General features: G+C 46.1%; 1 protein-coding gene across 1 annotated transcript in view; it reads left to right on the forward strand.

Annotated features, from left to right (window-relative positions):
- Positions 1-1,963: 1,963 nt before the first annotated feature.
- FLT1 (fms related receptor tyrosine kinase 1) overlaps positions 1,964-14,307 on the forward strand; it is a 108,748-nt gene continuing 96,404 nt past the window's right edge. Inside the window, exon 1 of the mRNA XM_071433988.1 lies at positions 1,964-2,269. Within this exon, the coding sequence (XP_071290089.1) occupies positions 2,212-2,269 (58 nt within the window). The 5' untranslated portion in view covers positions 1,964-2,211. The remainder of the gene's footprint in view (positions 2,270-14,307) is intronic.

Raw genomic sequence — 14,307 nt, forward strand, 5'->3', positions numbered from 1 at the left:
CAATATCTGCTTCTTCTTTCTTCCCCATATCTCTCTGCTAGGGTCTTTCCATTCTAAAACTCCACATCTCATCTCTCCCTGACCTTAACATATAAAAGTGTGAAAAGAGATTAGGAGCAGATCTTCAGATTTGGCCTCCCTGGTCCTCAGCCACTTGAATGGATCATGAGCTGATGACATCTGTTGGAGAAGGAAGAAGCTATGGCTTGCCAAAGAAATGTGGTCTTTGGAGGGCCATGGCTGAATGCAGCTGTGATGTAGGAGGTGTGAAGAAGATGGGGAGGAGCTGGTGTGGCACGGCTGCTGAGCTTGTGATTGGGTTTGCATCATCTCAGGCTCAGCACATACTCAGCACTGGGTTGGCCAAAGGCAGGCACAAACTGTTCCCTGAGGTCCTTCCATAGGGGAGCCCTTGCTCCTAGGGGGTCTAAGCCGTCAGGATGCTCAGTGTCCTAGTACTTGTTGGCCTGTCCTCCCTAGCTGACTGTTTTCCCAGCTGCTATCCTCTCCAGTGGAGGAGGTGACTTCGTGTGAGTCATCCTCTTCGGGAAAGAAACCTCTGGGTTCTTCCCCCCGTGGTGTGAGCAGCTGAGGGGGAAGGTATCCATAGCTATTTTATTTTCAAGGTCTCAGCTGGGGCAGGAAGATTGGAAAATACAGACTTAAATTTGTAGCTTAGGGCATAATTTATGAATAGGAGTCGAACAGACGCGTGCAGGAAATATTCTCACAGACTTTAAACTTTAAAGCTAAACAGTTCTCAAGTTAAAAACAACATCAACTTCTTATTTTTTTTTCTTGCACAGGATGGTCTGGTGGGACACGGGAGGTCTGAGTTCTATTTGTGTCTCCTGTCACCAGCTTCCTATGACCTTGGACTAGCTGCCTAACCTCTCTATGCGCCTCCGTTTCCTTCTCTGTAAGAGGGGGATGATCACATTTACCTGCCCCATGCAGACACTCTTGTGACTTGTTTCATAGTATAAAAATATAGGGAGGGCCACAGTGGGTCAAACTGAAGACCTGACTCACACAGCAGCCTTTCTCTGGCTGCACAGGGAGAAAGTGGAAGCATAGGGCTTGAGTTTTCCTGTCATGGGCTCTCCGTTGATCTTTCGCAAAATAAAACATGTATGGGAAGCGTGAGGTATGTGCATAGTGGGGGAGAAATACATTTCTAGCACTGCCCTGAATGTTACAGAGTCAGTGAAGGCCATCAGGGGAGCTGGCAGGGCAGACTCCCTAAGCATCCTTAGCCAGTGCTGCCCCTTCCTGGCTTCCCTGCTCTGAGCGCTCTCAGTGCTGCTGGCTGGGACCCGTGCTGGTCTGGGTCAGGCCAGGCATAGAGCGCTCTGCCCCGCGGCTCCCTCTCCCAAGGAAGGCGGGGAGCGAAGCCCCGGGCCCCTGGGGCACGGGCAGCGCTTTGGGCGCTCCGAGCATCGCTCCGGGCAGCCGGGGACGGCTGTAAATGGCCCCCGCCCGACTCGGCACCCGGCTCGGCAGCCCCTGGCGGGACGCGGCGCTGTCAAGGTTTTCCTGCGGAGCAGGCGAGGGTCTCCGTAGGACCGGGACCCCACCGCTCAGCATTTGGTCTACGAATCGCAAGTCCACTTCACGCCCTCCCTAGGAGAGCCTGACGACTTGCGAGGGACGAGTCCTGCTGCCCGCCCCGGCAGAGCTGCGGCCGCGGCGGCTGGAAGTAGCCCGGACCAGGGCTCCAGCGGGACGGCACGGCCAGGTCCCTGGGGGCCATGGGCGGCCGGGACCGGGAGACCCGCGGGGCAGCGACACCATGTCCACCGACGGACGGACGGACGGACGGACGGACGGGCGGGGGACGCGTCCCGGGGAGGGCGTGCTCCCGGCGGAGGATGTGGGCGGGGGGGCGGAGGGGTGCGCGGCGAGGGGTGGAGAAGTTATAAATCAGCGAGGCTGGGGCTGGCGGGTATCTGATGCCCGCAGGAGGTGAAGCTGGCAGGGCCGCCCGCAGCGGATACTCCGTTTCCGCAGGTCGGGCCGGGCCGGGCTGGGGCGGGCGGGCAGGATTCGGGGGCTGCTGGATGCGGATCCCGCGCCTCGCTTTGCCGTTATCTCTTCCACCGCGGGAAGCGCCCGGGACCGAGGAGAGCCCGTCGGAGCCCAGCCGGCGCCTCTGCCCCTTCCTCGCCGCCGTCGGCAGGGAAAGAGCCCTGCGTTCCCGCAGGCAGGACCATGCCCCGCCAGCTGCTCTCAGGGACCGTGCTGCTGGGAGCCGCCCTCCTGCTCGCAGGTAAGGGACCGCCGGTTCGCGCTGCCCCGGTCAGACCCCGTTCTGCGCCGAGCTCTCCGCGACGGGTCCCCATCGTGATATGCCTCATCGGCTGCGCCTCCCGCGCCCCTGACCCGTCCCGCCGCACCCCGCTCGTCTGCTGGAGCCGGCGGGCACCTGCCTCCCCTTCGCTCCTTTCCTCTGGGCAGGGCCGGGGACGTGATCCCTGCTTTCCAGGGAGCGGAGAAACGCCGCATCCCCGAGCTGTCCTTATGCTCCGGATCCCCGTCGGCGTGTCCCGGGAGCAGCTCCCCGGAGGGTCCGGCGGTGCGGAGCCGCGGTGCCGCTCCTCCTCCAGCAAGGCAGAGGTGGCGTGGAGGCCAGCCTCTCCCGGGCACAGGGGACCGCAGTACATCATCGGGAGTTGTCCCAGCCGGTGCATCACGGAACGAGAGCATGTCTTGGCTGCAGGGCACGCTACTTTCCTCCACACTTTATTTTCAAGTGTGCCAGCTCTGCCCGTGAAGCGGCAAAGGTGTACCTTTTCTTCGCAAAAATCGAGGTTCTGCTGCCTCCCGCCCGAGCAGGTTGGTGGAGCGCGGTGGCGCTCCGTGCGGGGCTGGCTGCCGGGTCTTACTGGAGAGTGGGATGGAGCTGCTCTCCGGTGCCTGCATCCCGCAATGACGGGGATGGATCATTGCAGATCTGATGTTCTTAACCGAGTTTTATTTTGCTTTGAGCCAAGAGCCAGTCCCCGTGGGCCGGAGCGCCGCGGTGGGCATTGCGTCCCAGCCTTGTGTGGCTGGTCCCCTGAGAGCAGGGGTGCGTGGTGGCCGGGCAAGGGCCGGTCCCGCGTGGGCTCATGGCTCGGCAGGGCCGCTGCCCTGCGGGGATGCCCGCGGAGAGGGGCGGACCGGGGCTCCCGCCGCCTGTCCCGGCCGGGGCAGCGCTCACGGCCGCGGGGACGGCGCTCGGCAGAAAGGGGCCGGCAGCCGGCGGGGAGCGAGACCAAACCCCGGGTGGGGAAGCGAAAAGCCGAGCTCCCCGCGGGACAGCCGTCGAGGCCAGCGTTCCTGCGGTGAGCGGCGCGAGTGGCCGTGGGCTCGGTCTGCTCCGCGCCGCCCAGCCCACGGGAGCGGTGCGGCTGCCTGAGGCTGCCCGGGAGGAGAGCTGGCGGGGCCGCTCCGACGAGACGTTTTCCTGCTCGGGAAGTGCTGATTCATCAGCTTTGATACAGATACATAGGTATTCTTCTACTTTTTTTTTTTCCTCTTTCCTTTCCCCAGGAAAGTGCTAATTTCCCCACATTATTTGTCTCTGCCTAGGAGGTTCTTATGCCCAAGATGAAATAGGCAGAGGCATGGGACACCCACCCTGGATACAGGAAATGTGGATTCAGATCCTTGCCAGGCTTCCTTCACAGCTTGAGTCTGAACTTCGGCGTCCTGCTCCTGCATGGGCTCCTGCAGTGACCAGCTCCGCCAGGGGACTGGCTTCCTCTTTCCTGTCGGAAAGGTTTTCCATTGTGCAGATCATGGCAAGCCCACTGCCCAGGGAGAGGGTGGATTCTGTGAGCCATGGGCTGTGAGAAAGACCCTGGTTCACCTTCCTGTTCATGTGCACCCTGCACCAATCCCATTGGGAAAAGCTTGGCTTGCTTAGGGGACAACCTGGGGCTCTGGGCGCTGGGGACAAACATCCTGATGGCCAGCTCAGGTGCTGTAGGCGTTGGAAAGTTTATTCTCTAGTTTTGCTGGGAGCCCTTACAACCATTTCGCTGGAAATTCATACTCTCCCCATGTAGAAGAGATTGTGCTCAAATCAGAATTTAAATGTTTTCAGGCTCATTGGCTTTCTTGGGGTTTTTTTGGTCTGTTTTCTAGAGGAGCATTCTTTCTCCACTTTGTTTGGACACCTCAAATAGGTTGATTATGCTTCTTCTGGGCCACTGGCAGAACTCTCCATAGTTGAGTTTGCACAGAGAGTTTGAAAGTTGTTATTAAAGTGGTTGATGTTTTGTACCATACACCTCTCTGTGTTTTTCTTCCCATTTCATCCTCCTTCACTGCTTATTCACCTGCAGTTCTTACTCAGGCTGCCAGCACTTTCCATTTCCAGTGCTCTTGATGAAATTCAATTCATCACTGGTGCCCTCTTGTAATTCAGTCTCTGCAGGTGCCTGCTGAGCTTCCATTTACTGGCAGGTTCTAGGGGAGATTCTCAGAAACAGTGAGTGGTTCAGAAAGAACCTAAAAGACCTCCACAAGGAGGAGACAGAAGAAGGTCTTTCAGCCCATATAAGTCTACTTAATAATTTAAAATTCCCGAAAACAACATGCTGCCTACAAGCTTTGAGAGTACCCATTTGAAAAATGATATTAAGGAAATTAAATTCATTTGACATGTGAGTGTTGGGCACTTCAGCTCTCTTGTGCCACACATATTCTGGTTAACTTGGGAAAGAACAATACTTTTTTTCTGGGTTTTGCATAGAACTCACATATGTTTTCTTTATATCTTATAATTATTTATTCCCCAAATTGTATTGCATATGCTTGCTAATGACTGTACACGTAACAGTCAACAGGAATATGTGGTTGCTGTATTAAGTTCAATCTCCCAGTCCTCAACTTTATTACTATAATTATAATTATTACTATAGTATTACTATAATTTTAGTCACTAGCATTTGGGATTGTGAAGGACGGTGTTTAAACCCTGAAAACATCAGATTCTGCAGCCTGGATCAAGGCTTATGCACCATGTTTCTAGAAACATAAACTGATGGTTTAGCTGTATTTCCAGCTTTCCACACAGAAGTGGAACCTCACAATTTGCAGTTAGAAGGTGGTAGACTCTATTACAGTCTTAGCTGTGAGCAGCACTATATGATCTCAGTTATTTCAGTAGCAACTAGAACATCAAAATCCCCAGTGGACTTTTCAACTTCATGCCCAGCTGTAAAAAGTGAAGGAAGAATTTCCAGGTCAAATCTAATCAGTGCTGAGGTTAATTTCTTGCAATAACTTACCTGACTTCTCTGAAAGTGCTGTTCAGATGGATGTTCATATGTTAAGGTTTCAATTTGATTTGAGTACTTGCTGAAGCAATGACACAGATGGAATGGTCCAATTTGGGATAAGGGCTGGAGTTATTAACAAAGTTGAGAAAAACTGGCTTTACCACTTCTTCTTCATAGAAACGGGGCTCCCTAAAAATTCTGAACTGCGTTCACATAAAGCAGAAGGGTTAGGAGCTGCTATATAACAGAGACTTTTAGAAAATGTATGTTGTGTATGGAGTTAAAGCATCAAACTTTCTGACACAGTGAAAGAAAATCACTTGCAGAGCTAATTGATGTTTTACCAGACAGGTGTTTTTCCCATGTGCTCTACACAAAGCTAGATTTCGTTATCTTACAGCTGGTGTAAATCCGGAGCAACTCCTTTGGGCTGGGCTAGCATCTTCTAGATTTACACTTTGTGTTGGATAAACTTGGACTTGGCCTGTGCTGTAGTAAAGATCTTCATATCCAGAAGCACCCAATATATTTAGAACCCTAAAAATTTGCTTTTGAGGAGATTTGAGAGTTTTTTTGGTGGTATTGGGGTGGGTTATTTTGCATCCAAACAATAACAAGCAAGCCGTCTATTTTTTGTCAGATGCTTCAAAGACTGAAACCAGTAGCCTTCCACGTTGTGTGGGTGTATAGGACAAAAGGAAATTGTCCAGATTTGCAGGACAGTTGATAAGTCCTTACATTTTCATGTGGTTTGGAAACTTCCAGCACACTGTTTATCAGCTTGCTAGTTCTCATGTTCAACTGAGATTGGGAAAGGAAGAAGCTCAGCAGAAGCAGATGAGGGTTAAGGTTTGGTGTTTCAGAAGTCTGTGTCCAGAGGGGCTGTGGAGGGACTTCAGCAGCAAACCTGTTCCTTTGAATCCCCCAGAGTCAGGGTTTGGGAATTCTGGCTGCAGGCCCAGAGGGAATGGAAAGCAAGACTGCTGCAAGAGTAGGTTCCACATGAAATGCCCAATCAAAGTCACCTCTGCTCTTGGAGAGAACTCTCTCCTGTTGGTGTGAGATCTTCAAGAAGCAAACCGCTCCCTCCAATGACATGCTTCATCTTCAGATCTCGTCCCTGCCCCCAGTAGTCTCTTTTTTCCCCTCTACCGATATTTGTGAGAATGTAGAGAAACACTTCTGTATGTATTTGTGCATGAATTCTACCCACAGACAGAACCAGGCTCTTCTCTCTTTGCCCTTGTCATGCATCCTCACTGCATGTATTCCTGCAACTGGGAAGCAACCTTTCCCAAGCATCCTCAGCTGGAAATGGTCTGACTTCTTGATCCATCATGGGGAACTGCTTATCCTAAAATTGGTCCAGTGATAGTCAGGGAGATGCCCACACAGTTTTCTCTTACTGAGATGCAGAAGTTCAGCTTCATTCTCCTGTGGTTGGAGATCAGTACTGCATAAATCTTGATGCTTAAAAGAAAGAACTATGGTGCAAGCAGGAGCTGGAAAAGTGAAAATGCAGTCATTAGTGCTCTCTCCAAAGCCAGGCATGGCATAATATCATGACTTTGTGACCAGTAGAATGAACTCATGATGGAACTAAGCAAAGTGCTAACAGATTGAGAAACCAGCAACAAGGGCAAAGAGATTTGAAACTATAGCTTTCAGAGGTACTTTCGTCTGAAACTTAAGTCCTGAGCCATTGAGATGTATGGAGAAATTTGGACAGGGAATGTGGATGACTGTTTCTTCTGCATTAAGTCATATTTGCATTTGGGGTGTTTTTTGTCTGGCACAGTGAGTGGAGATGTGCCAGACTAAAGATGAAGAGGAGGATGATTTAGCTTGATGTGGTGCATCAATGTATTCAAGACCATTATAGATGTTTGTGCAATAGTTAATAGATTCATTAATCATGTTTCTCAGACTTTGGTTTGTCTTGTGTTAATGCTGAAGCAAAAGGTTCATGCTCATGGTGAGCTGATTTTACTCTCTCTGTTGTTTTCTCTTCAAAACACACTTGATTTTTCATTACCAAAATCCATATCCACAATGTTAAGTCACCCTTGTAGCATATTTAGAGCATAATTCAGTGAGATGTTGTTGACAACGATTTCTCTTGGCATGGCTTTTCTGGGTGGTGGGGCTGCTTTTGCAGCAGTCACTGATATGTGGCACTAAGCACTTGTGCAATACAATTTCTTTTTAAGTTGTATTCCTTCTTTTGGAGTTATGGCCTTGAAACAAGGCTCTCTTTGCTGTTGGAGCAGCTGAAGGATGGGCATGGGGCTAGAGGGCAGCTGCTTCCAGGATCTCAGTGGGTTGAAGATGCTGCGGTGCCATTTTCCCCACACCATGGCTGGAAGCGGGTGAAGCAGGCAGGGCACAGTGGTCCTTGAGAGCCAGGGACCTGTGAGCAGATGTCTCTGCTCCTCAGATGTTCTCTCAGGAAGCCTGTGCTCTGGGAACAGACCCCCTGCTTAGTGCGTGGGGAGCGAAAAGGGATGAGTGTGAGGGCATTTCATGAGAGGAATTTCACAATTTCACATAGCTCACTTAAGCGTCCTTCCTGTGGGATTCTTCCTTGACACAGAGTGAAGGAATTCACCCCTTTTGTTCCCATTGTCATTCCTCTATGGAAAAACTTCTCATCAGGATCACCATAGACTAATGTTAATAGAAGCGTGAGAGTTGCCATCCTGGATCAGACAAGGGCTTTTTTAGCTTCATGCCATGTCTTTAGTGGTGTCCAGCATCTCATCTTCAGGAAAGGTTCGCGAAGCCTTGCAGGAAGCAGTTATCTGATAAAATTCTTAAGGGGGGATATTTTTTTTTGGTAGTATGATCTAAAATCCAATAGCATTTCATAAGAAACCATGGGGTTGAGAGTCAAGGAAAGTAAAATTTAGTTGTTGTCTATGTTTATGCAAGTGGATTATTACATAGTGGAAATCAATCACATTAAACTATATAAGACAGAACTTTTTTGTTCTGTTGTGCTGAAAGTGTTTGGGGCACTTTTCTTTGTCTCATGCAGTTCTGCAATTGGCAATCATCCTAATCTATTTTAAAAGTATGAATGATTATAATTTCCCAATGTAATTGAGCCATAGGCAATCTTGCCAGAAGATTTCTGCACATGCAACTCCCTCCTTAGACCGGGTGCTTTAGATGTCATTGAACAGCAAGGTGGGTTTTGCTCCTAAGCCATTGCAAGGGAACTCCTCTGTACAGACTCTTCCAGTTCTTCTCACCTCTCTATTTTAAATTGTTGTGTTGCATTATTTACTTGTTCTTGTTTTAAACCCAGGGGCTTTACTTATAGCTCTGCTTTATAGGTTTAAGTGGGATGGATGGAAAGTTGGTTCCTGACTCTTCTTTTTGTCTTGGAGCACTACAGGACAGTTCAGCTGTAACAATGGAAATAATAATCAGCAGCCTTCAGCAAAGTGTAGCTCCTTCAACTTTGCTTTACATTTTCTTTTACATAGTTCCTAATTTGTTTCTGTGCTTACAGCTTAGTGATTACTACAGCCCCAGACGAATTTGACAGGCTTGTGCTGCTGGCTGGGCAGGTAGACTACTGTCAGGTAGGCAGTTTACCACTCTTTATGAAAGTCTTCCAATTCAGTCCTATTACACTGCTTCTTTTGTCCTGCCAGCTAATCTGTTACAAATTTAAGGCATCCAACTAGTAAAGAAATTTAGTTTGGCTAAGAAAATGTACACCTTTACTCCAAATGCCTAGGATTTCTAAATTGTTTTTGTGTGAATTTTAGTGTACTTGCTTTCTCTTTATACCATATTGATACTTTTCTACTCACTTATTAATGGGATAAACTTTTCTGAAGAATATTGAACTGGCCATTATGTGCTAGGATCTGTCATGGTGGAATTAGAGCAGAGGCACCGTGGTTGCTGATACCTGTCAGTAGGTAGATCTGGTGACTCACAGGCATAGTCTGGATGGGGCTCTCTACACTGCGAGCAGCACAGGCTGAATCGTGTGGGGAGGCACGAAATGACGCTCCTGGGTGAATGCCACTGGCTGATCACATGGCATCCCTTTGGCTGGGCAGATGACAGAGTCACAACTGCTTCTCATCTGAATGGCCTGAGCAGGATCTCCATGCAGGGCCAGGACAGGCACATCAAGGTGGAGGGGTATGAGAGCCACATGGATTTGTGCTGAATGTGGCTGTGAAAGTGTTGCTAGCTGTGGTGTTACCAGCTTCAGCTGACTTGTTTTGTTTTTAAGATGGGCATTTGCTCTGTTGGAGTGAAGACCAGACTAAGGTGGGCACAACTGTGGTATTTCTCTTCTTTTCTCAACACACATCAGGTATATGCGTGTCTTTTGCTTTCTGGGTGTGGTTTACCAAAGTGGTCCCACAAGGGTTCATAATGGAGGTGTCAGACTGTGCATTTGGATATCCATTTTCAATTCTGGGTGCTCAGTGGGAAAGAAAAAGTTTGTAGTTATGGCTGGTTTTATTTCTTCTCTGTAAATATGTCGTCCTTATATAGCTGATGAAATGAGCACCTTCATCAGGCTAAATATTGGCCAAGATGTTAATTTCAGATCCTGTAATTCTAGAGGTATTAAAACTTGATGGATACAACAGGAAACCAAGATTATTTTTCCCTCAGATCTTTGGTTGTTAAATACTGAACTTTATTTGTCATTGGCATTATATGAAGTGCCTATGCTCATGCATGGAAGTTACCTGGTGAGTTTAGGGCAAACAAGGCACAAACTTCTGATGAGCTGGTGAAGTAAGTGCCTTCAAGTGGGTCTTGTGGGGCACTAAACATGGAACTGCATGGCCTTGGTTGCCAGGTATGATGGGAAATGTCATTAATTTCAATTGATAGTAACTGGAATGAGATTTATGTCAAATAACTGCTGAGGTTTCAGTTTGTTTAATTCCTACATCTAAATTTTTTAATGAACAACCCCCTCCCTGCTCTTTGCTAGAAAGACTTCACCACAAACTTCTATAAAACCAACCTGACCTAACTAGGGCAAGTGCTGGCAAAATGTTTGGCAATTATTGGGGAAATAAATATTTGTTTACATTTGCAGCTATTGGCCATATTGGCATGACAGTGTGTACTGCTCACGAGTGTTAATGAAGAACAGAACTATTGCATTATTTTTAGCTTTGGCTCTGTCACATTTAATCTTACATCAGTGGGTATAGTCATCTTGGAACAGCAAATACATAAAGAGTAAATGAATTATAACTTGCTCTGAGATCTAGAACTAAAAAGGAAGGAATACACTTGTTCAAATACACTTTTACCTTTCTATGCCCATGAAGGCCTGTTTTGGGCAGTTGCACATCCATTTTCCTTACTGACTCCACAGCGTGGAGTCACGGTCAAGGCTTTTAGTCTACCCAGAAATCATGTAATCTACTGTTACCAACCTTATGCTGTTCAGACTTAACTATGGTGTTATGGTGTGTATCATAAAGCAGTCTAGCTTTGCTATCCTTTGCCATCCACTATCCTATCTTTTTTTTTCTTTTTTTTTTTTGGCTGGCTGGCTGTTATGTCCTAATAGTACTTTAAATTCTTACATTATAATTGAGATTGATCAAATGTAAGCATTTGATCCAGAAATCACTTGGCATGTGTTGCAAAACATCAGACTAGATGGATGGAATGTTTCTTTTGGACATGAAAGGGATGAACCAATGAACTGGTAATTTTTGTGCTTCTGTGTGTACTTAGTAAGTAAATAGCATCCAATAGTTTTCTTGGTCTTGAATGCAAAAGAGAGGAAAGTTTCAAACACCACAGGGATATGTGCAAGTGATGGCTCTGTTAAGGAGTGATACAACTTGAGCTGTTGCTTCTACCCTGAGGGTGTTTCTGTCTGCCAGCTCTGTACCAGCACACATGGTCCTTCTCTTTGCACAGGAGCCAACAGGAAACAAGTACAAAACTACCTCTGAGTCCAGGGACCTGTATCTATTAACACTTGTAAATCCCCATGGCTCTTAATTGGCCTGCAGATTTCTGCTTCAATAGAAACAGTGGTTACATTTTGCTGCTTCAGATCATGAGTTTGCTCATCTGGACCATTGTCAGTGTCAACTTGGGACAAAGTCACAACGCCTTGCTTTCTCTCAGTTAAGCTGCCCTAGTTTCTCTTCTGCAGCTTCAGGTATGAAATTTGGAGTTACTTCAGAGAATTGCTGTGAAATTAGATGACTGTGAGGTTTCCTTTAGAATGGGGACTTAGATGGCATCTGAAAGACCTGGAGCTACCACTTTGAGTCTCAGGGTGGCTCATGCTTTGGCACTGTAGGTCTTTTCTGGAGACTGTTTGTAAGAACAGGCAATGGAGAGGATGCTTTTATCCCTTGGAGCAGGAAGCCAGGCTGTACTGCCTTCTTTGCCTGTACCTGAGCATCAGAAACCCAGGTGACAGATGAGATGGGTGCTATTGATGCTATGGGGATGGAGGAGTGTCTCCTTCCAGCAGCAGTTCTGCCTAGCCACCAGCACAGAATCAGAAAGCTTCATTATCCAGGGTGCTCCCTTCTCCCTCTAGTCCTGCAGCAGGACCAGGCCAGACAGTTACACATTGAACAGGAAAACAAAATTTTCTTTTCCATTCACCACACAAGTTTTAACACAACACTCCCTAAAAGTTCTCCTGTCTTTATAAATGCAAGTATTAATGCTGAAGAGAGACTCACTGTTGATTAAACTGGTCTAGACTTCTTCATATAGTCAGATGTAAATTGAAAATTTAAGTGGCTCTTAAGAGTTGACCATGACTTTTTCTTCTCTATATATATCTTTTTCTCCTTAATAGAGTAAATTGGTGTAATGATGTAATTGCAATTATTATGGGTAGGTACAACTGTTTGACCAAAAAAAATAGTTATGTTTACTTACAGAATAGATTGAAGAGCCTTTTAAAGAAATGGTAATACAATAGCTTGTCAAGAATAACTCTGAAATAAAGAAAACTACTGATACCTCAGATTTCCTTACAGAATGGAGTAAAGCCATATACTGCATTTGAGGTTAGCTAGTGGCCATGTTCTGGTTAAGATGCTGCTGCAAGGCAGAGAGAGGTCATTTTCACTGGAGACACGCTGAAGGTCAACCCCCTGGGTACTGTCATGTACCTTTGCATTTTGTCTGGATTCTGCAACTGCTTTTTAGTTGTACACATGTGGGCATTCCCATTCCCTTCAGTGGAATGACTCATAGGGAAGTGCTCAGAAGCAAGAGTAAAGTCCTGGGCTGCATCTGAACTGAATGACCAATGTTTTAAGCATCACAGAGAGGTGGAGACCTTGTTAAGAAATAACCTGCCCTCTCCTTCCAGTGCAGGAGTTTCCTCTGCAAAGTACATTTTTGTTGAACGTTTGAATCAGGAGGAAATTATATTTGATGGTAAAACCCTCAAAGGCTCAGTTATGTTTCACAAGGGGTAAGACATGTGCAAATCCATCAGTGACTGAAACAATTACTTCATGATGGATAACTTTATTGCCCACAGATGGCACTTTAAACCCAGAAGGTCAGATTCTTTGTACACACTGAAGTTGCAAAGATAAACTGATCATTCTCCTTAACCTCTCGTTGAGCAGGTGAAAAAAGGATTAGTCAACATGTTGAGGATAACAGGAGTGGCTGGAAGACAGTCACATCCCCAAATTATAGAAAAGATATTAGAAAGTCATTAAACCTTAACTTCAAGGAAGTTTATAATAACTTCTAATATTGTAATTTTTTAAACTTAGTCTTAAAGCTAGCTTTTGGATTTCCTTTCTTTAGTCAAAGGTAGTAGAAGTTCTCTGTTTATGAAAAGAAATTTAAAAGTAAAAACTGGGAAAATTGGAATGGGAATAATAACCCAGATCATGGTCCCAATTTTGAGTTCAACTAATCTATAATTTTTAAGAGAATCCAGGATTTAGCAGAAATCAGTGAAAGGTTCATCCTGCATGCATGTTATTCATTTGTCTATAGAACTGGACACATATCATATTGGAAAAATACATGCATGTCCATTTATTTTATCTTTTTTTCATGACTTGTGATCAGAGGGGTTTTTTGTTATCAGATAACTAATATTTTTATTTACTTAATTTGGAAGAGGATCAGCTTTTTTGGTGGGGCAGAAGTTAATGGAAGAAAACTTCCTTTATTTTTTTCCCCTTGAAAATCACAGATTGCTCTCTGCTTTCATAAAAAAAAAAATTGTCCTCCCCTTTACTTAGAATGGCTAACTTTTGTGATCTAAATTAACGTTTGCTCATTAATTAAGCAACCCCATTGACTGACTTTCACATGCATCTAATAAGCCTTCCATAACAAATAAAATGCGTCTGAAAAAGCCACCCTTTCCCCATGGGAGGAGATTCCTCAGTTATCAGGATTAATTAGTTCTCTTGTTGTCACATGAAGAGAAGCTGCACCCCTCAATGTAGGTCAGTGTGAGGGTAGGCTGCTGATGGTCGCTTAGTGACAGGCACAATGATAAGTGAATGTGTCCTGTTGAGCCATGACCCTTCAGAAAAGACAGTGTCAAGTAAAATGCCCACAGAAGGTACATAGAAGGCATAATCTGCTTCTAAATATTGACAGTAGGAATTTCCCTGCTATTCTCCTTCCTTTTTCTTTCCTGGTAAACATGTCAAACTCTATTGCATTTGTACTCTGCATTGGTTTTGAAGCATTTAAAAACGTAAGGAACCTAATGACCCATGAATAGATAGAATGTCAAATAAAGCTATTTTTCTTTGAGACATAGCATCTTGCTGGTAAAAGCATTGTGTCCCATACTTGTACAGCCAACAATTTTGGCTTGAAATAAAACCTCAGCTTTTTGTCAGTGAAAAACTAAATAAATGAATATATAACCAGGCTTGTATGTCTTCCCAAATACACTGACATTAAGTCTTGAATGTGAATATGATACTGGAGTTAAGTGTCTAAAATGTACTTGAAATCAATGATGAAATGCTGGCTTGTGTCAATGGGAGCAGAGTTAGACAAACACTAA

Source organism: Agelaius tricolor, unplaced genomic scaffold (assembly GCF_023055355.1).
Source record: "Agelaius tricolor isolate 1412-34295 unplaced genomic scaffold, bAgeTri1.0.p SCAF_9, whole genome shotgun sequence".
NCBI lineage: Eukaryota > Metazoa > Chordata > Aves > Passeriformes > Icteridae > Agelaius > Agelaius tricolor.